The 23,354-nt window shown below is 36.6% G+C and overlaps 1 protein-coding gene across 5 annotated transcripts in view; it reads left to right on the forward strand.

The window, feature by feature from the left end:
* Window positions 1-23,354, forward strand: part of tgo (Aryl hydrocarbon receptor nuclear translocator homolog tgo) — a 456,070-nt gene that overhangs the window by 111,438 nt on the left and 321,278 nt on the right. For 4 of the 5 annotated variants that reach the window (XM_065224441.1, XM_065224442.1, XM_065224443.1 and 1 more), the window contains exon 1: window positions 5,382-6,677. The exons of the other annotated variant lie outside the window; for it this stretch is intronic. In XM_065224441.1, the coding sequence (XP_065080513.1) occupies window positions 6,301-6,677 (377 nt within the window). In that variant the 5' untranslated portion in view covers window positions 5,382-6,300. Of the gene's footprint in view, window positions 1-5,381; window positions 6,678-23,354 lie in introns of those variants that run through there. 5 annotated transcript variants of the gene reach the window in all.

The raw sequence follows: 23,354 nt of genomic DNA on the forward strand, positions 1-23,354 counted from the left end.
ATAGTTTGATTATAGGCTTTGAATAACGTATTCAATTGATTTGTTTGATGTTGATTTATCGAATCAAATTATATTTTTCCTAAGTAATAGTTGCAATTCACTCATTATTCAACTATGAACATACGCTTATAGGATACCTCTTGGAGATTTTATTTGCGCCCAAATTTGTTTAAAATCATTTCTATTTTTACCGGATTTTTTTCGTCCATATTTTTGATCGTGTTATGTAAAATTGCAACCAAATTTAACGCAACGTGTTTCAAAAAATCATAGAAAAACATGGTGGTATTGAAATTTCTGTACTTATCCTAAATGAGGACAATATCAAAAATAAAAAATAAAATCGAGTTAAAAAAAATAGAGTGCATAAGGTTCGATGGAAGGATTCTTCACATTGAATTAGCTGATTTTAGCCTTCTCATTTGTTATCATAAAAATTGATCTAAAACAAGATTCGAAATTAACTTGTATCCGTTCAAGACGCAGAAAATTACCACTAGGGTGGTTTTTCGCTATTCTCGGTACTGGCAGTAGTTCTAAAATCAAATTTAAAAAGTCTTAAACATTCAAATGTGATGAGTGAGAGTGATAGATAAGGTAAAATATGTCAATTGAACATAATTTTATTGAAATTCTGGCTTACGGACTCCAGCACCGACTCAAATTCTGAAAATTCGGGTATTTGGGTCGGTATTGGAGTCCGTGAGATCTCAAAATCAAAGCAAAACTGATCCAGTTGACATATTTTACTTTCTTTTTCGATCATACTCACTACAGTTGGATGTTTCAGACTTATTAAATTTGATTTAGTAGTTAAAACAGTTTAATTTTTCACCATGGCAAATGTAAGGTCAATTCATATCATCAATTTGGCATCCAATATGGCATCTTTTCATTTTTAAAAAAGCTTCAAATACACTAAAATATAAGTATTTTTGGGACAGAAATGATGAGATTGTTAGGCGCGCAAAGCGATCAAATTCAAAAAAATATTTTTTTTAGTTTGTAAAAATAAAATCGAACTGTTGTGTTTTTTTTAAGTCGTGATTTTAATCAAATGAAAGGCGTTTTGAAGATCAGTGTTTTGACTACATAGGGGTTTTGATCTGATTTTCGTCCTACAATGTTGGCTAATGAACCGGAAAAAAACATGGAAAACCATCAAATAACTTGGAGTTGTTAAAAGTAACCGGGAAAAAACGAGAATTGTATGGGATAACCGGAGAAAACAATAAATCTTAAAATACAGTTACATACATTGTAGGTTGTATTTAAAAATATTTATGCATGTTCTAGTTCATTATTATGAATGTTTTTTTCTTCTCATGTAAATAAAGACTTATTCTTCTGGATTTTTGCTTCTCATATTTTCTATTCAATTTTTGTTTTATTTATCCTCAGAACTTTTTGAAGTTCTTGCCTGAATATTTCTCAGTATTCCTTTGAAAATATCCTCAAAATCAGAACACCCAAAATATTCTGAATATATTTATTTTTAAACTCTTATTAGAATAAACATTAAAATGTACCTGCTCAGAAGCATTTCAGAGCTTCCTTTCTTCTTCACAGAAATTGATCTCAGAATTTCTGTGGAGTGTATCTCAAAAATAATCTTGGAATTCTTCAAATTTTTCATATATGGGAAATGGCTCTAATGTTGGCCTATGGATCTAAGATTGGGCCAATCGCTAAAAATCTGACATTTATCAATTTTATCTAGATGAACGCGTCATTGGGACGGTACTAATGGATATTTTTGGTCGCTATTGAAAATTTAGTCGATTGCTGAAATTATGTATGGGCCCACATTAGGGGCATTTAGGCCGACATTACATCCATTTCTCCTATATTGTTTTTGAATCCTCCTCAGTATTTCTTTGAAATTAACACTTTACATTTTTTTTGTTTAAATCATCCACAACATTCTCCATAATCCCAAAAGTTTTACAATTTTTTAGAGCATAATCTGGAACATATATTTTTAAAAATCTCACATTTTGAGAATTTTGTTCAGTTCTAAATTAATTAAAAATTACGTATTTTAATTTTTCAATCTAGGTTCACGGTAATATGTTTAAATTACAAATCTCGAATAGATGTAATGTTCTAAAATCTAAAATGTTATTAGTCAAGGCCCAGAATCATGAAAATTTCTTAAACCTCCAAATTTTTATGATTTATTTTCTATAAATACAGGCTACAGAGTATTATCATATTTCCTTGCTTCGAGGTCTCCAAGGATTTTCCCTTGATTTCATTTGTAATCACATTCAAGATTTTTTTTTGAAACATTATTTTAATTCAATCTTTCACTGTTTACAATTTGGTCCAATGACCAGTTCCGTCCGATAGCATTCAGCCTATTGACCTTAGAATATGACTTTATTTCTCAATTAATTCTAGAGTTGCTTTGAAAACATGAGTTTTGAGGCTTATAAAAAGTGATACAAATTGAGTTTTATAAGTATCTCGAAAATAACGTTTACTTTTTGTATTTTTTATTTAATCACTCAACAGCTATGAATCGCTTCCAGTTAGTTGACTAACTCACTGGGATTCATAATTATTATTAGCTGGTTCTTAATTGTTGAGCATTTGCATATGGTCACTATTAAAAAAAATGGGAGCATTGACAACTTATGAATTTTGCCGAATGAAAACCGAAAAGATACCGGGAATTTGAAAATGAAAAATCACTGGGCGGCTCTAATAAGCTGTACCTCTCTTTTTCGAACGGATTTGAACAATAAAAATGGATTTCCCTTTCCATATGTACCGTTGGATTTGATAAATAATCAGAAAATGCTTAGATTTTCGTAAACATATAACACTTATTCTTGATTCGAAATGCTCAATTCGTCCAAACGCATTGAAACGCCATTCGAATATTCATACTATGCTCAACAAATACTTTGTTATTTTACGTTTGGTACATTGATGTATTTTCTGGCCTTAGGTGAAGCATAAACCATTAAAACATTAATTTTACATGAAATAATATTATAATACATTTATTTGCATTGCAGTTTAAATGGTTAAGTGTTTTACGTGGAATTCAACAGTTTAATTGATATTGATTCAATTATCAACGAACAACGATATAAATTTATAGGAACGTAAAAATTTCATTTTTGATTAATTGAATTTCAGTTCGTTAAACGCGTTTATATTTAAAAACCGTCTCCAGTTTGTAATTGAAAGCTGCAAAATATTTTTTATCAGTATGCTTTAATAGGCTTATTGTTGTAGTTTTGGAATTAACGTATAGGAGATGTTCTATTATTGATTTGTGTACGGCGAAATTAGAAATAGGAAATGGGCGATTACGACGAGGTAGCGCTCTACCCTATATTTAAAATTTCAGCTGGTTCGGTTCAAGAAATAACAATTTAAAAAAAGAAACAGTCAAATGAGTAGCTTTTACTAAAATTACTCAAACTTCATACTTCATACAGACTCAACCTAGCTCAAAACGAAACAGATAAATCTTGAAAAGTTGATACACCAGTTGAACTTGTGATAGAAAAGTTCTAGCTGATTGAACTTTTTCGGAGAATATATAAAATCAAGAGGTGCTATATTTTTGTTCGGTACTGTATATGTTCCGAATTACAATCACTTTCCTGAATTTCCGAAAGATAAAGTCAAGTAAGCTTTGCCCTATATCCGCACTGAAAGTCCTAAAACTATCCTACTTGCAGTACTGCTTTGAAAATTAAATTTCTTATGGTTAAAAATGTCGTCTTATCCTTACAAAATAACTAGGAGAGAAAGCCTTGTCAAATGCCACGACAATTTTAATTTGCCAAACTACTGGAGCAAACCTTCCTTCACTAGAGATTGGCTCAGGGCGTTAAAAATCACATTCAATAAAAAGAAACAGCCTCAGCACAATCATCATCCGGCACTATGGCTTTGAAAGTCATTTGGAACTTCGGTAATGAGATGCCGGTCGAGGACGATGATGGCTGCAATGGACGTTCGCTGGCAGGTAGTTTCCTTATTGCCTGAAGCTACAGCAACGGAGAAGAACAATAAACGGGATTTTCTTCCCTATGACCCTTCTTTACACTTTAGCATACTTTCTTTTGAATACAGCAAGGAAGGTGACAAAAATGGGTGCAACTCGGTACGTTAACTCGAACTGTGAGAATGCACTGTGAGGAAGTGACATTCTTCCGGATTTTTCGGTTCAAACTGTTGCCAGAGAATTTACTTGGTTTTTTTTTAAACAACCATTCTCGCAAATTGACACGTGTCGATGTTACCCATGACGAGACGCTCCCAAGCAAAAAATTGACCTCGTATAGTAAGGTTTTCTTTTATCCTCCAGCAGAAATGTATCTACAGCAAACTTTTTCCACTTACGAACGGTGTTGTTTACCGAAAGCGAGTTGTGTGGTTACAATTATTGTTTTGTCACCAAACTGTTCAGCTCATTCAGTCTCCATTCCAAACCTGCGACAACAGAAGGTCGAGTTTTGTCAAACTATATAGCTAGTCGCGCTCGTCGTCTTCTTTTGCTTGCACTGCACTACAGCCGTTGACTGTGGATTGTAACGCAACTCATACTTTGTCACCGTTGGCAAGTTTGTACAACAATTTTTCAGTGTCGTCAAAATTGTTCCACTGCTGTTGGTCGTCCTGTTCAAAGATCTCGCCACAGACGAGGTGGTGGTTGTGACAGTGTTGGGTAGTGGCTAAACAGCAATAACAGTAGCAGCAGAAGCAGCAGCAGCAGCAGCAGTAGCACCGGTTAGAAAAACTTAGTCACAAACTGCAGACATTCGATAGTTGTGAGTCTAACAAGAGCGAGACAATAAATCAAACCGGAGCAACTCCGTAGATTCCGGACGGCAACCAGGGGGAGGAGTGTGCTGAAAAATAATGTGTCGATTTTTTCGCTAAAAGTTTTTTCGTTTTCTCGTTTTGGTTTAGTAGTGCCAGCGTTAGTGTATGTGTGGAGATTTGGGAGCTAGAGGAAAACCGATGAAAACTGAATCGAAGAAATAACTCTGGCTGTTGATGCAGTGGAAAACCAAAACTACTCGGAGAAGAAAACCGCACCGAATGAGCGAATAATATTCGCTGCTTTCTGAGTGAGTGGAGCTGGAAATCAGACGAAGAAAGAGATTATAATAATGATGGAAAAATTAAAATAAAATGAAATTATGATAATGGCAGAAAGAGTGATGTGAAGAGAAGGCAAAAAAAATAAACGAATAAACTGTGAGTGTCTGGATGAGTAGTGTGTGCAGCAGTGTGTAGATCTGTTGGTGAGCCGCGCAGGAGAGGAGAACAGCTTAAAATCCTATTAGAGAGCGACCGTAGGAAAGAGCGACAGAGTGGGGGGGCTGCTCCATCGAAGAGAAGAAGGGGGGTTTGTGATCAACCACCGGAGGTTCTAAGCACGCTACCAACCACTAGCGCAAGTGCACCACCGGCAGACGTCTCCTAATGCCCGTCTTCGTCTGACTAACGGCAAAGGAGAAGCGAAATATTTTTACGATCATTTGTGCGTCAAGGGCCCGAGCCCTTATCTGAAACACAGATTTCACGAGTGAGGAAAACGAAAAGTGCACGGAAAATATCAAGCCTATATTGTTTGCCTGGAAAATAGTTATCATAAAATTAAATATTAATAAAGAGCCCCAGAACAAGGGAACATTAAGCAGAACCTCGTCGGAGTAAATAATCTCAAGCTCAGTCAGTGTGCGATTTGTGCTGTGGGAGAAAGCCGAGAAGTGAAGAGCGGGCGAAAATCAGTGCAAAATAAATTGTGCGAGGTTATGATTTCATGTGTATAATTTTTGATAATAATTTTTTATTGAGAAATATTGTATTGTAATCAAATTCAGATCGCATAGTTGAAGCACTCGCGAGCTTCATGACTGCTGGATGCGTGATTGTGTGTGAACGTTGGGGAAAAGTAGGGGGTTCGGGGTGAAAAACGATCCACCAAACGAACAGCATAAAGCAAACAAAGAATTAAACAGATTAATTATCGAGCTCGGCAGAATCTGATTAGTGTGCGAAGCGAGCTTTAGCGGCACGGTGTAATTAACCAATAAGCCACCACAAACGGTCTGAGGGCATAGAAGGAGGGCGGATACAGTACTGCTCCGTATCCCTATCGAGCGAACGAGTGAGTGAGCAAGCGAGCGAGCGCCCATCGTAAAGAGGCGAGAACGATACACACGGACCACAGACACCAAAAAAACCGCGAAAATTTCCGCCTTACTCGACGCCCGCACGGTTCCACAAAAATTCTGCAAACTGGAACCATATGACGTAAGCACGATGTACGCGTACGCGCAGGGTGGATCGCAAGGTCCACCACACTACGCTACGCCCAGTCAAGCGTACCTCCCGGCGACCCACCACCCGGCCTACCCGCCGTACCACCCGGGTCCGTCGACTCCGCCGGCGACGATCACCTCGTACAACAACGTGCCCGGACCGTCGTCCCTGCTAGGTCACCACTATGCCTCGCCGCATCATATGCCGCCGCCACCGCCGCCCATTTCGACGGTGACGCATGCTTCCTCATCGGCGGCGGCGGCGGCCGCGGCAGCAGCAGCAGCCGCCGCAGCCGCTGCGGCCGGTGTTACCCCTATGCAGACGGACCAGCAGTTGGCGGACTTGAATGCGCAGCTGGGAATTCCCAAGCGAAGAAGGTAAGTGACAATGTTCTAGATCTATACAATTCTTCATTGACAGTTACCAAGCTGTATCGATGGCAATGATTACCCAAGTGACCAACACCCGAGAAAGATCCGATAATATATGAATATTAGGTATGGTATCTTATTTTGAGCTTATATCAAATAAATACCAAAATAACAAAAAGTGATCCTTCAGTTTTAGGACAATACCTGTGCTTAAATAAAAAATTATGGCATTCTGGTATTCTGGCATGACATGAGAGTTAAAATACCAAAGAATAATACCAAAAAATTATATGCAAAATACTTTGTAAATAACAAAAATTGATATTTGGATACCAAAATAATACCTGTGTGGTATGGTTTTGGTATTGCATTATCATAATTTGGTATTGGAATGGTATTGTGGGAACATTTTTTTGGTATTATGTTTTGGTATTTTACCTCTTATGTCATGCTCATTCATACCAAGATATTCGAGATATTCGTTCCTGCATGCCCGAGCAGGAACCGATAGCTAATCGATAACAAATGAATATCTTAATGTGGTCTGGAACCAGATTTTGGTATGCTTGTGGTATAAAACCTTGTGTTGATATTATTCAGTTATCGAAATATTTTGTAAAATATCAAATGAATACCAAAATAACAAAATATGATCTTTCAGTTTTTAGACAAACACACCTAAAAGAGTTATTGCCCGAGCATGAACAAATATCTTGATACCTTAAATTGGTATGGATGAGCCTGACGTAAGAGGTAAAATACCAAAAAATAATACGAAAACAATGTTCCCACAATACCATTCCAATACCAAATTTTGATAATCCAATACCAAAAAACTACCTCCCAGGTATTCTTTTGGTATCCAAATATAAATTTTTGGTATTTACAAAGTATTTTCATTGTAATTTTTTGGTATTATTCTTTGGTATTTTACCTCCTATGTCATGCTGGTCAATACCAAATTTTAGTATCAGATCAAAATTAGGTATTCATTAGTTATTTTCTCCTGCTCGGGTGGACATTCAAAATAACAAATTTTGGTATTCTGGCATCAAAAAAGCGTCTGTTATCCGTTTGTTATTGAAATAACTAAATTATTTATTAGTTCGTTATTCGTAGAAAATTTTTGAGGTTTTATTTTTGGTATTTTTCCTCTTATGTCAGCCTCACTAATACCATGTTTTGGTTGCCAGTTATGCTATTTTCATACCTGAATTTGGTATTAATAAGTTATTTTTCCTGCTCGGGTTGCAAAGTATTTTGCATGCAATTTTTTGGTATTATTCTTTGGTATATTACCTCTTTTGTCATGCTGATCAACACCAAATTTTGGTATCTAGTCAGAATTAGGTATTCATTGATTATTTTGTTCTGCTCGGGACGTTCGCTTACCGATGTACTTGGGTACTTGCTATTCGTGCATCCTATCTTATAATCGGGTGATGTAGAGGAAACGCACCTATTTTGGCCATGCTGCTATTTTAGCGATGTTTTGTCAATACCCGAGCAGGAGAAAATAACTTATGAATACCAAATTTAGCATAACTGGCAACTTGAATATGGTATTGATGAGCCTGAAAGATAAAGTTTTGTTATTTTTGGATTTATTTGATATTTTACAAAATATTTTGTTAACTTACTAATAGCAAAGCGGAGTTTTATACAACAAGCATACCAAAATAAGGTATCATACCTAATTAATTTATTTATATGTATTTATTTGTCAACTTAGGCCAAACATAAAATAACAGAATGGTCAGTAAACCGGGAAAATTTAGAAATCCAGGAAAGTAACAGCGACTTTGATGCGAGAACCGGAAAAAGTAAGCTTACTATAGTAGACTGATTTTCGCTCCACAGTGCTTAAACGGCTTCCAAGCGGGTCCTTATTTGTCTCCGACAATTTGAACACGTTTGGTTGGAAACCGACTAAACCCTGTCTAAACCAATTGAAGTTTGTTTGGGAATTACTGTGGTTAAAGAAAACTTATTTTTCATAACTTTTTATCAATTTACAATATTTAACAAGAAAAATTGATGGCAGTGCTTACATGAAATTTTGTAAGCTACAACATTGCTGAAGAGCACTTAAGTTCAAATTTGGAGAAAATTATCAGTACCCGATTTGAAACCGTTCAAGCACTGTGGAACGAAAATTTAAAAATTTTCCTCGGTCTAATGTACAGGGTTAGTATTATGTATGATAATTGTTTTCCTACACAAACTTTTTCTTTGAATGAAAATAAAACTTCTGAAAATTAAATTTGAAAATTCTAATATTTCTACATTACAGTTTACATCTTTAGGTGTTATTTTTTTAAATTCATTTAACACTAACCAATTTTAAATCAAAAATTGAAAACTGTTTAATCGAAAGTTTGATTAAATTACGGTGACTCTAATGTCATGTTCAGACTGTTCAAGTTGTAACGTACTATAAGCTGTTCATTCTGGCAACCCTGGTTTGAAACAATCCGTTTAGCGCTTCCGTTATTCTCCTTTTGCTTCGTTGATTCTCGCCTGATTTTCAAAATGGCGTTTTCGATATTTTTCAATAAATCATAGCACGAAAACGGCTCATCTGATCGAAATGACGTCTGAGACAAAGTTAAAACTTCAATAGCAAAACAGGAATATTTTCAAGATTTTTAAACTTATGTTTATTTGAAAGCTTATCACAAATGCTAACTTTTCTGGTATTGTACAAAATGTACACTTTAATATTAACCAAAATCGTAGAACATTAAATTTTAGTTTAATGTTTGAACATTTATTTCACAAATAATTTTGATTGCTTCTAATGCAGAAAACAAGTTTTATAGTCCATAAAATCTTTTAGCCGCGTTGTCACGTCGTCACGAAATGTTTTACGTCTAGTAGGATTTAGATTTAAAAGTAACTACACAGCTAAAAATATCTGAATTTTACTGGTGATGTAAACATCCATGCATGCAAACATTCATGCATGTAAACTTCCTTTTCACGTAAGCTAGCAGCATATTGCATGACATGTCTCATAAATTTACACGATCTATAATGTAAACTTGCATGATATATGACGCTCCATTTATGTGCATCATAGTAACGAAAATTTACACTACTGTTTTTAGCAGTGTATATTAAAAACTATTGATTGGAAAATAAAGGATAACATATCTACTTTCTATAGGTGCAATTTCACTACAAGTATTAACATGAAATGAGTGATCAAAGACCGAAAATGTGTGTGACGCGACAACACTAATGGGTCTAATAAACTCTTTTTGAACACTCATCTGAATTCTCTTGGAATTTTTCTGCTATTTTGCTCACGATCCACATACATTGCTTCTCAGAATCACCTAGAAATTCAATCCTGAATTTTCTTCCTTCTCATCAGAAATCCCTTGGAACTCATCTCGGATTTTCTTATGATTTTATTTCAAATCTATAATGAAATGTTGGTCAAACTTACAGATTATAAATCCTCCTCAGCTTGTTTTGAAACTTTGAATCCCTTTTACATTCTCCCAAAATGCCATAGATTTTCTCGGCAGAATTCTGTTCAAAAAAAAATTTGTAAAGTTTTAGAACCCTGATAATTCCAGCAAGTCCCAAAGCCTTGATTTTTTTTAGAGCAAAATGTGGGATCTTGAAATTTTTCCACGTTTTCACAGATTGATGAACACATTTCCATTCTTGTTTTCTTTTTCTTAATCTAGGCTCACAAAAATTTTTATAAGTAACAAATCTCGAAAAAAAAAAATGGCATAGTCAGAGAACTACAAATGTCAAAGCCTCATAATCTTGGAAATTTCCTTAAATTTAAAAACGGTCATTTCCTTAAATTTAAAAATAATTTCTTAACGCTCCGATCCCGATTCCTCCGGTAAAATTTGTAACGGAAAATTGGCAATGTGTGAAAAAATATTTTTCAGCAATTTTTTCGATGGAATCTAAATCATTGAAATTTGTAGTTGCAAATAGCACAATTAGTTGTGAAATTCGTCAATAAATGGCCGAGCTATGCTTTTTCAAATATTGCAAGTTTTCCGTTACACATTTTACAGGAGACATCATGTTTGGAGTATTAATCCAATCTTTCACTGTTTACATTTTACAAGTGACCTTGAAAAATGTCTTTGTTTTTCAGTAAATTCTTTAGCTATAAAAACATGAGATCTGGAACATGAACAAATTAATTAAAATTTATTTTCTTAGTTCCTCAAAAATAATATTTGCTTTTAGTATATTTACTATAATCACTTCCCAGCTATGGATCGCTTGTGATTCATAATGTTTATCAACTGATCCTTAATTGTGACATGCGTGTTCAATTTAGTTTAGACCCATTCAGTTAAATATACTTTCAACTTTAAATAATGCGTCCTGTAGTTTTACTACAGAAGATTTACCCATAAATAACTTCGAAAATTTGCACGTGGTCTTGATTGAAATTATGTTTATCTGGATCAATTTTTGAATAAAAAATTGCTTTATTTTTTAAAATTTTCTCACGAACACCTGAACTAGAACTCACCAGCAACTTCTGGCCCAAATTTCAGAAATGTTCAGTCTAAATGTCATTGCGATGTTCAAAGACCGACCGATCAAACAAGGATCTTAACTAGAAAAGGAGATGAGTTAATTATTATCATTAAATTTTAATTTCATTACCTTGATCGCTTATCCTCAGTTGATGCGCATAAATATGGCTACAAGAATAGAAATCTTCACATTATGGTCGAGCTACGCATATCTGTCGGAGATAAGCGGTTAAGGTAGTCGAACTTAATGATAATTGTTAACATTCTTTCTATTTTTTCCAATAAAATAAATGAAATACGGTGTCCCTTATATTGGACCCATAGCATTTTTTGTCAATTTTCCACTAGCAACCAAAAATATCCATTTGTATTGTCCAGATGGCATTGTTCTAAGTAAAATTGAAGAACAGGAGATTTTTATCCCTGGGCCTAATCTTTGTATTCATAGGCCAACATCGAAGCCATTTCCCCTAAGTCACATCAAATTTTCCAAAACTGTTCTGTGACATGGCTGAGTAAGATATTTTTTCATTCAGTATTTATAACTGTGGAAAAAGCACGCGTAGTTGAAACAACTAGTGCTCTTAAACTTATCAAAATGCACCTGCTGATCATGAAACTTTCCAATTTCGTTTTTAGTGAGCTTCCCAATAAACGTTGCCATATTATTATGTACTTAAGATTAGCCAATATCGATAATTATTAAGCTTATCCATAAGTCGGAGATAAGCCAACTACAAGTCCTTGTTGAAAGCGAATGCTGTCAAATAAATGTGCAAAACCCGGCCCACTTCAGCAACAGTAAACTGTTACGGGCCTAACCGGCTAAGACATATTTAACCCACCAATTTCCTCGACAGCAGAATAACTCAATTCTCCCCTGGTAACGGTAGTTTTAGCTCTCGCTCCACCTGCTTGCACGCTGTTTGACGAAGGTTACCATCTAAAATATAGCCATCAATCAGCACACGATAGGGTAAAAGCCTTTCGCGCGTAAACATAAACATTAACCATTGAAACCCATTCACCTCTATCTGCACGATGATCACAATGCGATCGAGCTTACACCCGACGAACGCACGCCGGCCGGGGTATCAATTACCCCGGCGTGACACTAATTTATGAGTCCCCATCAATTGCTCCATTCGGACGCGCAGCAGGAACCTGACGCACCAATTTCTGCAACTACCTATAACTTTTCGCGATCGATTTATAGATGTTCGCTGCCATAAGTGCGTAACTTAATCCTTTGCTTCAGCAGCGTCGCAACCACCATTGGTCCGTTGTAGGAACGATGGAGGACGCGCGCGCACACACCACAACCAGCACCACCGCAGCCGCCGCTACACTCTTAAATCTGTAATAAATTAAATTTAATGTTATGTTATCTTCGTCGGGACTGGTGCGGCTGCTGCTGCTGCTGCTGCTGAATCGTGTGGCGTTGGGATGGGGACTGACGTTTCTTTCAAGTTACAGCCCGAAGAATGCGCCGAGTATCCTGCCGAGCTGGCCCCGGCGTTTCGATGAAAACCATCCTTGCACTGCGCTCGGTTGGCGGTTGTATGTATATGTTTGTGAGTGTGTGTATTTATGTCCTACAATGGGGCCGTAACAACAGGGACTTGTAAATTTTTAATAATTTTTGCAATATATCAACGTTTAATTTAAAACAGAAAAAATGACAATTCACGACATGGTGCAATGCAATGGCAATAAAAGGGAAACGAAGGGCGAAGGGCGAATAGGGAGAACAGGGCGTTCTTGAGGGGAAGATGATGAGATATGGGATGGTGCAGCATACGTTGCTAACCTACTACATGAAAGAAGGTTTGACCTTGTGAGCCTCTTTTTTTTTGTCACGAATAAAAGGCAATGTAATGAAATTTAATCAAAATTCAGCCTGGGGCATAATTGAACGGAAAGATACATTGTTGTTTGTAGCCAGTTTTTGGCATAAAGCCTCGGAACTACTGGTCGTGATATTTGGGCCAGTATATTTATGAACAATACTATCAGAATCCGAGATCTCCATTTTTTCTTCTAATTTTTGCAGGATCTGAAAATTTGAATTTTTGACATTCTAGAGCAGCGGTTTTCAAACTTTTGTCGATTGTAAATTTTTATAAGTTTTTTGGAAAGGCGAAAAAATCATAAAACTCGAAAAGGATTGTAAATCGCAGAAACAAACTGCATATTTGCCTGAAATCCAAAAACAGAGTGGTATGGGGTAACAACACACACCATTTGCGCAAAGCCATTTCCGTCCAAGTGCTTGTTATTAGCCGGTATCGTTTAGGAAAAACGGACAACTCTGTTAATAATCTTGAGAACGACTTCTTTAGAATTTTTTATTGGCTTAAGAAAGTCTAAATGGCCTAGACTACCCAAACTGGCTTTGAAATGCCAAAATTTAGTTTTGCACAATTTTTAATGTTTTTTTCAAGCCGTTTTAACTAGCCCAAAAAATAAAAACCAATAGATTGCTATGGTAGTTCAATTTTTATTATCGCAACATATTATTGAAATCAGATAAATTTTGCATGAAACTTTAAAAATAGTTTTCTAAATTTCCACGACCCACATAACAGTAGATATTTTGAGAAACGCTGTTCTAGAGTCTTGAAATAGGTGTAGAAAATATCACCGTCTTCAGGAATATTTACAGAAATTTCAATAGCGAACTGTTCGATAAAATTTAGACTGTTCAGTTTAATTGTTTTAAAGCTACAAAAAAGCGAAAACTTCGCAATCAGTGATAAAATTTGTTCATTTCAATAAGGTTGAACGTATACTGAAACTATTTTTCAGTAAAATTTGTTTCCAAAATAAAGGTAAAAATTTTACCGATCGTTCAGCTGTTGAGATTTCGACAATCATTACTGAGTGTGTACACACTAAGATTTTTTTTACAGGAGTCAGTATTTTTTTACTGGGTTTTTGAATTACTGAAAAAGTCAAATGACCGTTATCCGTAAGGAATCAATGAAATCGACCAATTATATTTTCTATCATTAAATAGGGTTAACAGAACTAATTATGTACAAGTTCAGAACAAATTTTCGCATGAATCAATTTTCCACAGATTTTTAAACTTTTACCGAACAGTTCCGCAATTCAAAAACTCAGTAAAACCGTACTGACTCGGTTAGTGTGTATGTTTAGGATCTCGATCATTTTTCAGATTGGTCACTGTTCCGATCGAAAACATCCAGGAATATCCGGAAAAGAACCAGGAATTTGTTTTCCTTGATTTGTTTTCCGTGTTGAGCACCAATGCTACCGACGCCAGGAAGGCAGCTCCCACAGCTGGACCCTACATATCGACCCATCAACCTATGAACCGGAGACCAACGGCATGAACCGGACGCATCGTGGTCGGAGTGTTGATAAAAATTCTATGTCCGATATCATGTATATTGCTTCAAGTCCGAAAAACCAAAAATTAAGTCTAAAAGCTAAAAAATAATTGCAATGTCTCAGAGTCTAGCATTTTGAATATTGAAAACTTTTCATTTCACAAATTTTGGAAATTTTTTCATTTTTGGAATATTGAATGCACGTCCGAAGAGGATTTTTCTTACATACCTTACTGTTACAATTTTCAGAAATTTATAGACGGTAATTTGGACCGACTCAAAACTGAGTCGAGTCGACTCAATTTCGGCAAAAGTGAATTATCTTCTTCGGCCAAAAGTCGTGGAAAACTAGGAAAAATTTCTCGGCTATAAGGAAAATCCAAGAACATTTTACTCAGTCTAGGAGTATACTAAGAGACTGAGTGAAACCTCGGTTTTCTTCATATTCGAGAAGTTTTTCATGGAAAAACCTAAAAAAATCAACTCACTCTTGGGTAACACCACTTTTGCCGTAATTGAGTTGAGACTCAATTTTGAGTCGGTCTGAACGACCGTGTAGCTCTATATTCGTAAACAGGTTTCTGAAATTTTAAGCTCAATGTTCTTAACTAGTTTTCTAAGATTAGGATCTAGAAATTTGCGCTCAGGATCTTGAATATCTGGGTGATCATTTTTAAATGTCCACATTTACTAAATTGTTTCTTAGGAACTCATCTGGATTTCTTTGCAATTTTGTCCAGGATTTGCTTAGGATCATTTTAAAAAGTTTTCAGAATTACTATTTTCAGGACTTTCCTCAATAATCCTATGATTCTGTCTGGTATTCCCTTGCAATTTTCTCCACGACAGTCTCGCCATTCGATGTAGAACACTTTAAGATTTCCTAGCTAAAAACTATTGGAATTAAAATTTAAATCAACTTTGCATTCTTAATTTGGATGCAGTTTGTTAATAAAAAAAAAAAAAATGACAGCGTTGTTATGGCATGCGAGAAGGATGGAAAGAATAGATCGATATAGATAGAATAATGAACAAGGATGTTCAGGATGTCTTGCAAAAAAAAAGGCACGAATGCATAAAAATGGAAATGGGATGTCTGGAATAGAAAAGAAAAATCCGATTTTTTTCATTTATGTCAATGAGCATCTGGTTTTGAGGATAAAATGGATGCGGTTTGAAAATGGATGAGAATGTTTCGCTCTCCCTGGTATTCTCCCAAAATTTCATTGGCTTACATCTCAGAATTCTACTCAAAATAACCTTAAAAGAATCGCTTGGGATAATCTGGAAATTCTCTTGAAACTCTTCTTAGCATTGCCTTGATAATGAACTCAGATGCGCTTGAACCACTACTCATAGTTTTTTTTGGGAATGTGTGCGCTCTTGCCGCTTGGTTGCCAAACCATCACAGAAACACCTCTACTACTTAGATGCGTAGTTTTAAAATTTAGATAAATCCGAAATCTTATTATTTCTTCTGGGATCTTGCAGGTGTTTCTAAACCCAGCATCTGCAATTCAAGTTTGAATGGGGGACTTTTAATTTTTTCCCCTAATCCATGATATCCGAGATCTTGGAAAGGAAATCTTTCGTACCATAATTTTGGAAATGGTCAAATATGCAATCTTGGATTTTTTTTTGAAGTTCTAAGTATAATTTTATATCCTCTGTTTTCTGTTGTCGCGAAATCTTGATATGTTATTTATATGTCCAGGGTTGTTCGAGAGTTTCTTCAATACTGTAACACTGGTAGATTGTTCATGGTTTAAACCACAAAATCGAGATGCGTTAATGATATTGAACTGTTGAAAGTTTGGTAAAGATTTACCGAAATCGGTTTTTGACGTAGGATTACGTCTTTCGGCAACATATTTGGGGTGCAATTTCAAAAAACCAAAAGCGATCGCGTTACGAAAAGTAGTCTGGTTTTGACCACTAATAACTGTGTCAATATCGGATGGATTTTAATTCTAAACAAGCCAATCGATTGGACATTTTTCTACGAATCTCCTAAAATAAACACTATCAATTTTCAATAGGTCACTATTAAAAATTACACAAATGTCCAACTGTTGCAATGGTGATCAACATTATCACCGATTGCCTGCAAAATGTGCTTTCCCTAACACAGATTTCAAAATCGAAATCCATCCTATCTCGCCGAACGGTGCTTATTAAATTACCGTGTGTGGTTGTGTCCGGTCGGTCGTCATCATCAGCAGCAGCAGCAGTGCTTTCGGCGCGTGGTGTTGTACATTGTTCTCCAGTACACAACGAAAGGCTCCCTGCAAGCACCTAGCTATCAAGACTGCCCTCAAGAGTCCTCGATTAACCGAAGAAGGAGGAAGAAGCCGCTCCACTATTGATCGGGATCAGTTGCTCGTCGTGAGCCACTGTGGGCCATCTATGCCAAGCGCCTCACCCTCGTTCCAAACAACATACAACTAGCCAGCCTCATCCGTGTTGAACACCCTAAAAGCTCAACCATCACGATAAAACGGTTCTTTTCAGGATTACCATACATTATTGTTGTTTAAGAGTTATTTTTCATTAAACGTTCGCTCGCCTTGCTTCCAGCCACATCGCCCCCAAAGCTCTTTGATAATGTATCCAGTAAACGTTTGTGGTCAAATGCGTAGCAGTATTGAAGTGGTACATACAAATTCTCGCAATGACCGAATACCACATGACCTTGTCAATTAACCAGAAAATGCATAAGGCGAGGCGTTTCTGTGATAGGAAACAGTGGTTTCCCTAACGCAGTCGCCGAATATTGATACCGAGCACGTAATCTACGTCAAATCTACGGTCGTTTGGATACAACCTCTTACCTTTTTTTTATTTTATTTTTTCTTCGAAAAATGCAAATCCATTACGTCATGCGACATTTTCAATTGTTACGCAAGAAGCTAAATCATTTAAATTTTGTAAACGATCGTTCCGTTCAGTGCTGCAAAATATCGACCATACATGGCTATATTGAAAAAACCGCTTCCCTCAGTCACTCGAGCTGAGTATCATATTCGAAGGAAATTATGCAGGGTGGCAAATCAACATGGAAAATCTGGAAACCGGGAAAAAAGTCGGGATTTTATTTTCACCTGATAAAACCAGGAAAAAGTCAGAAATTTTGATAACCCACCAGGAAAATAATCTTGTTTCAACGATTTCAACCGTTTATGAATTTCACTTAAGTGATCAGTGTACCATGTTTAAACACTAAAATTATTCAAAACTAAATGATTCAAACAAAAACTTCTACGCAACTACAAATGTGCTGCAGATTGAACAGAATTAAACTCAAGTTAGGGTTTAGTAAATGTAAATATTGCGTATGTATAGTTCTTTTCAAGATTTTTTTTCGAATCAATTGAAATGATTGCTCGCAGAATCGAGTGAAATCTGAATATTGAATATGCTGTGACTGTGGAGTCACTTTCAAATATATTTACAGGTTGCAAAATACAAAATAAATTCCGGCTTTAAACATATTTGTGATACTGTTATTGAGATAGAGATAATTACTATGTTTTCTTAGATAAAGTCAATCCAAACGGGATTCAATCTGTGCCAAAAATGACTCACTCACTAATTTGAGATCTTATTGTTCAGTCGGTAAGAACGGTTTTCATATTCTTTCAGTTTCTCACCTGTTTCAGTCTACTGACAGCACCGAGTCTATTAGCAGTTTCTGCTTGGTAGAATAAACGCTCATTCAATTATCTTTTAGCAACCAGCTGTCTCTTACCATCAAAAAAAAGTTTGATGTAAGTGAAAGTCGCAATACTTTCTGATCCTAAAGTAGACTAATAAAATTGATTGATGCATTTCAATATTATTTCAACAAATATTCAATTGTTGGCTTCAAACATGATTTATAAAGCCTAGAAATTTTCGAACTATTGACCTGGAAAACCGGGGAAAAAAACCTTTAAAATTGAATGATTATGTCAATTGTCAGTGATGAACAAGTGCGGTTTTGTTATCATCTAAATTTGTAACGAAATCAAATGAATTAAGCCAATAAATCAAAGTGAACTAGCATCTACGTTTTTACTGCTTAGGTAACAATAATGTGAAAGAGATTGTACGAAATTAATGTCAATGACGAAAAAATGAATGAGTTTTTGGCGAAGGTCAATATCGCGTGAAAACTTCCAATGACAATGACAATTCTCAGCACTGGTTCCATCGTAGAATGTGGCCTGAATGATTGATTAGGTTACAGAAAATGCTGTTATTTAATTTCCCTACTAATTGTCGTTTAAACTCCAGGGCACTTACCCTTATTGCAAGTTCCTGAACTTGTTTTATTTCTTAACGATCTCTCGATCGTAACCGTCCGAGACTGCGACTGAGCCTGATCAAGCCGCTCAGTCAACCATCACACAATTATTGATGTTGTTGTCCCTCCGCTCGAACCAATTAATCAACATACCAGACGCCTGCTCGCCCCATTCAGCCCTTCATAATCCCGTTCCTGCAATCCATCCCATGCCCAAACCAAACCAAAACAAAACAAACCTAAAACTGAAACAATCCCGAAAAACTGCCAAATGGGCGGAGTTTCGGCTGCAGCAGCTTTCGCGGCTGATTGAACTTCCCGCGCTCGCGCGTCCACCTTCCATGCTTTCGAGTATCACCACCAGCACACTTGTAGGTTGGCGTTTGCTGCTTGCGAGTTCTCTCTCACTCACTCTGTCCGGTCGGTTGGGCTGCCGCCGGCCGGGCCGAAATGCACGCCATATCTCAGCCAGCACAAGCAGCGTGGTAGCGAGCGACGGTCGAGCCGGTTTGTTAGTAGTCGCTGCTGTAGCCGGGCGCGCGGTGGGTGGAGCTTATACACTATGCTTATACACACTAACCCACTGCAATCGTCTGATAATCAGTCGAACTCCTCACTCGCACTCGAGAGAGCTCTTTGTGTTGATATTTTTTATGATTGTTATTATTATTACTATTATTATTATTGCTGTTGCTAATAATAACAGGAGGTTTGGTATGGTAGCGCTTTTCATTAAGCGCGTCGCTACCATTCGACGATGATGGGGCTGATTGCAATTAAAATCGCGTCCGTCGTCGTCGTTGGCTCGGAGAGTGAGAGTTTTAGTACCTGCTGCTGTTTTGTGCTTTTGAGAGTTGAGCAACGACGGCGCGCACTATACTCACCTCTTTTCCAATCGCGCGGTGGGGATTGCAATATTTATGAACCTACCCTGCGGTGTTGTTGTTGCGCTCCCGTCATCAACCGCCGTTGGTTGATGTTACTGTTGCAGTGTCGGCAAACGCCAAAGATCCACTGCACGCTTCGACTACCCTTTCTCTCGATTCGCGATAAAGGGGTGGGAGGGGGGAGGGGTTCGTTTGTAGAAGTGCTTTAAAACTGCTTTCAAGTTGAAATTTATCGTCGTGATTCTAGAATCAGAACGGAAAATTTATGACTTCTTACGATTTATTTCTCCATTAGCGATGAGACGATATTGTTGGTGGAGCACGGGAAAGGGGCAGAGGATAAGATTGATGCAGCTTTTTTCTAAATGGGATGTGCAGTTGCTGTCCTTGTGCAATGGTTGGTTTAGATAACAGTTAGTTCAGGTTTACCGGACCGAGACTATCAAGCTATCTTACACTCTATGTTCAGGGGTCCTCCTGTTTACTTAATGTACTGCGGATAATATATTGCAAAACAATGAATATTGTTGTCATTATACCAACACCTCTAGAAATTTCTCCAAAACTCTCGGGTTACCAGAAACATTAGAAACACCGGGAACTACGATAACTCTTCAAATTCCAAGAACTTTCGAAACTTCGGTGATTTAAGTGCTTTTTCAAACTTTTTCAAGAACTCTGAATAGTTTGGCAACTCCTAGAGCTGCGACAACTTCCAAAACTCCAATTTTAAAATAATTGTAAGACAATTCCGAAAATTCCCGGCATTTCAAGGGTGTTCAAAATATGCAAAACTTCCAGAACACCCAATGCTTCGAAAATTATAACGGTCCACATTGTTCTGCTCTACTCTGCTTTCGCTCTTTCATGCTTCACATTTCTAAACATTTAAATTAACGGTTGCAGCCAAATTTCGACCTAAATCCGCCTAACATTTCCGAGTGAACTTTGTCGACTTCACGAAAGTTCCAATAGTTTCTGTTCTTCCAAGTGAGTTCTTTTCTGGAGTACTGTAAGCTTCCGGAATTTCGGAAATATTTAGTATTTCTATATTTGCTGAAATTTTGAGAATTTTGTTAGCTCACTAATTGCGGAAATGTTTCCCGTCCGGCTTCCACATTGGGAAGTACACAGCAAAAAAATAATTTTGATATCACATCAAAGTGGATGCACTACAATCATGTCGAAAATTTCATGTAATTTTTATGACCACATAAATAAACAAATGCAGTAAAAGCAGCGTAACGTCAGTTCATGCATTGTATTAATGATAATGTTGTCCTTTTTAGCAAGTAATATTACACCATATTTTCGACATGATTGTAGTGCATCCACTGTGACGTGATATCAAAATTATTTTTTTGCTATGTAGCTGGAGTTTCTAAATTGTTTCCGCTGTTTCGGCAGTTGTTGGAGCACCAGAAATCTCGGTTTATGGTGTTCCAACAATTTGATAGTTATAGAGGTTCCTATTTATAGAGTTCCCGTAAAAATTCAAGAAATTCCGCAAAACTTCGAAACTTTTTTTTACGCAGATAATTATTTTGAGAGTTTTTAGAGTTCAGGGTGAACTGGGAATTACCGCTACTTCTGTTAATCCTGGAGCTCCGATTAATTTCAGAACGTTTCAACCCTTTCATGCCTATGTTTTTGGTGAACAGCAAGATTTCCGTAAGGCATAAGCAGGAACAAAAAAAAAGGTGATTTTTTCCAACAAAAAACATTGTCAATGCTGACGATAATTTTTCAGAACCAATTGATGATACAATTTTATAGAATTTGGTTGGAAAAGCGTCCACTGTTATCCCCTGAAAAAAAAATACTAATTTGTTCAAAACTTGATTCCGCTGTAAACGAATTTTGGCTATTTTGCCAAAAATTAGGATAAAAATAAAGCAAATTTAGGATTTCAGTTCAAGCTGTACAAATTTGATTTACAATTTTGATTTATTTGGTGAGAAACTTTTGGGATTAATGGTAAATTTAATTTGTTGGTAGTAGAACTCCTGGAAAACTTCTGAAGCTTCTGAATCTCATGAAACCCTTAAGTTACTCTAAAAAACCTTAAAAAACTCCGACTCTTAAAAAAAGAAATTTCCATCGCTATGAATGAGAACTCTGCGAACTCCAAAATTCTTGAATATGTATTCCCAGTGATGGCATGATCATTAGCAAATTGATATCAAATTGAAGATCACGGGTGATATTGGAGCAAAATATCATGCTTGATATTGATTTTACAAGCTCCTTAGATATTGCGAGACTATTCACAACGTGCAAAGTTGCTAAGTGCTATCTCTTTTTTCTCTTCACCTATGGCAGACACAAAAGGACTGCTGCCAGTCTCATGGACGTTTCGGTTGCGTTCGGGTGTAAAGCGAACATCATGAAACTCAATCTCACCACAGTTTGGTGAGATCTGCAGTTGGTGAGTTTTGTTAGCTTGATTTTCCGAGCTGCAATATCAAAGCTTGCAAAATCAACCGCAGTTGTTTGCTTGTTGATTTTTGTCTACGAAAATCAAGCGTGATCTTGGGCGTTGGTGAGATTTGATTTTTTGATATTTTCCCAACACTGTGTATTCCAAAATATTATGATTCTCTGTGACTATAACTGTAGATCGTCCGAAAGCTGCATGAGCTCTCAGAATTTCATAAAATTCTGCGCCTTCAGCCATCATTAGAATGCTTGGGGAATTTGGATAGTTGAAAACATTCAAAAGTTCCTATCGTTTGAAAGAGCAAAAACGCAGAATTTCAGAAACTTCTGCGGCTTCTGCAATCCGTGTAACGCCTGGGGCAGGGCAGGAGTTCGGATAACTATCAAAACATCCTACAGAGCTCTCAAAACATTATGAACTGCAAGAACTCTCAGAACAGATGGCACACCAGATACCCTTACAGCTTCTGAGAATTCAAAAAAAAAAAAAAATCCGGCCCCTCTCTCCCCAAAGTGCTTACGTAATTATCATATGACCCCATTAATTTATAACTAAGAATTTCCGGAGCATCGAGAATAGTAAAATATAGGAGATCCAAGAGCTTCTGGAACTTCAGAAATTCTAGAAATCTCCAAGAAATGCCGAGACTCTGAGAACATTCAGAACATCCAGCAACTACAGATCTACATGTATTTCATGAAGTCCAGTAAATCATAGAGCTCCCAAGAAGTGCTACAAATTTAGGTGCTCTGCGAATTTTCAAAAGATCTAGCTATTTTCAAAACTCCTTTAACTTCTCGATCATTATTAAAGGGCAGATCACTTGGGAATTCGAAGTAATTCTGGTACTTACTGACTAAAATAACTGCAGAACTCCTGGAATATTAAGAAGTGCACGGTCTGCAGGAACTACTTTGCTACAGAACTTCCTGAACAATAAGAGGTCTCAAAGCTACAGCAGCCCTGACGACGCCGGTAAGCTTTAAAAAAATTCAGAAAATAATAGAACATTCAAAATTTTCAACTATTCTCAGATTTTCTGGATTTTCAAAAACCTTAGAGCTCATTGGAACTTCCAAAAATTGCGGTATTCTACGACTACAGGAACTATCATAATTCCGCAACACTCAAAACTCAATATATATCCGGTACTCTAAGAACACTCAAAATATCCTCACGACCTAGAACT

The sequence above is a fragment of the Ochlerotatus camptorhynchus genome, unplaced genomic scaffold (genome assembly GCF_037179485.1).
Source record: "Ochlerotatus camptorhynchus isolate MF236.1 unplaced genomic scaffold, CSIRO-AGI_Acam_v1.1 ptg000211l, whole genome shotgun sequence".
NCBI lineage: Eukaryota > Metazoa > Arthropoda > Insecta > Diptera > Culicidae > Ochlerotatus > Ochlerotatus camptorhynchus.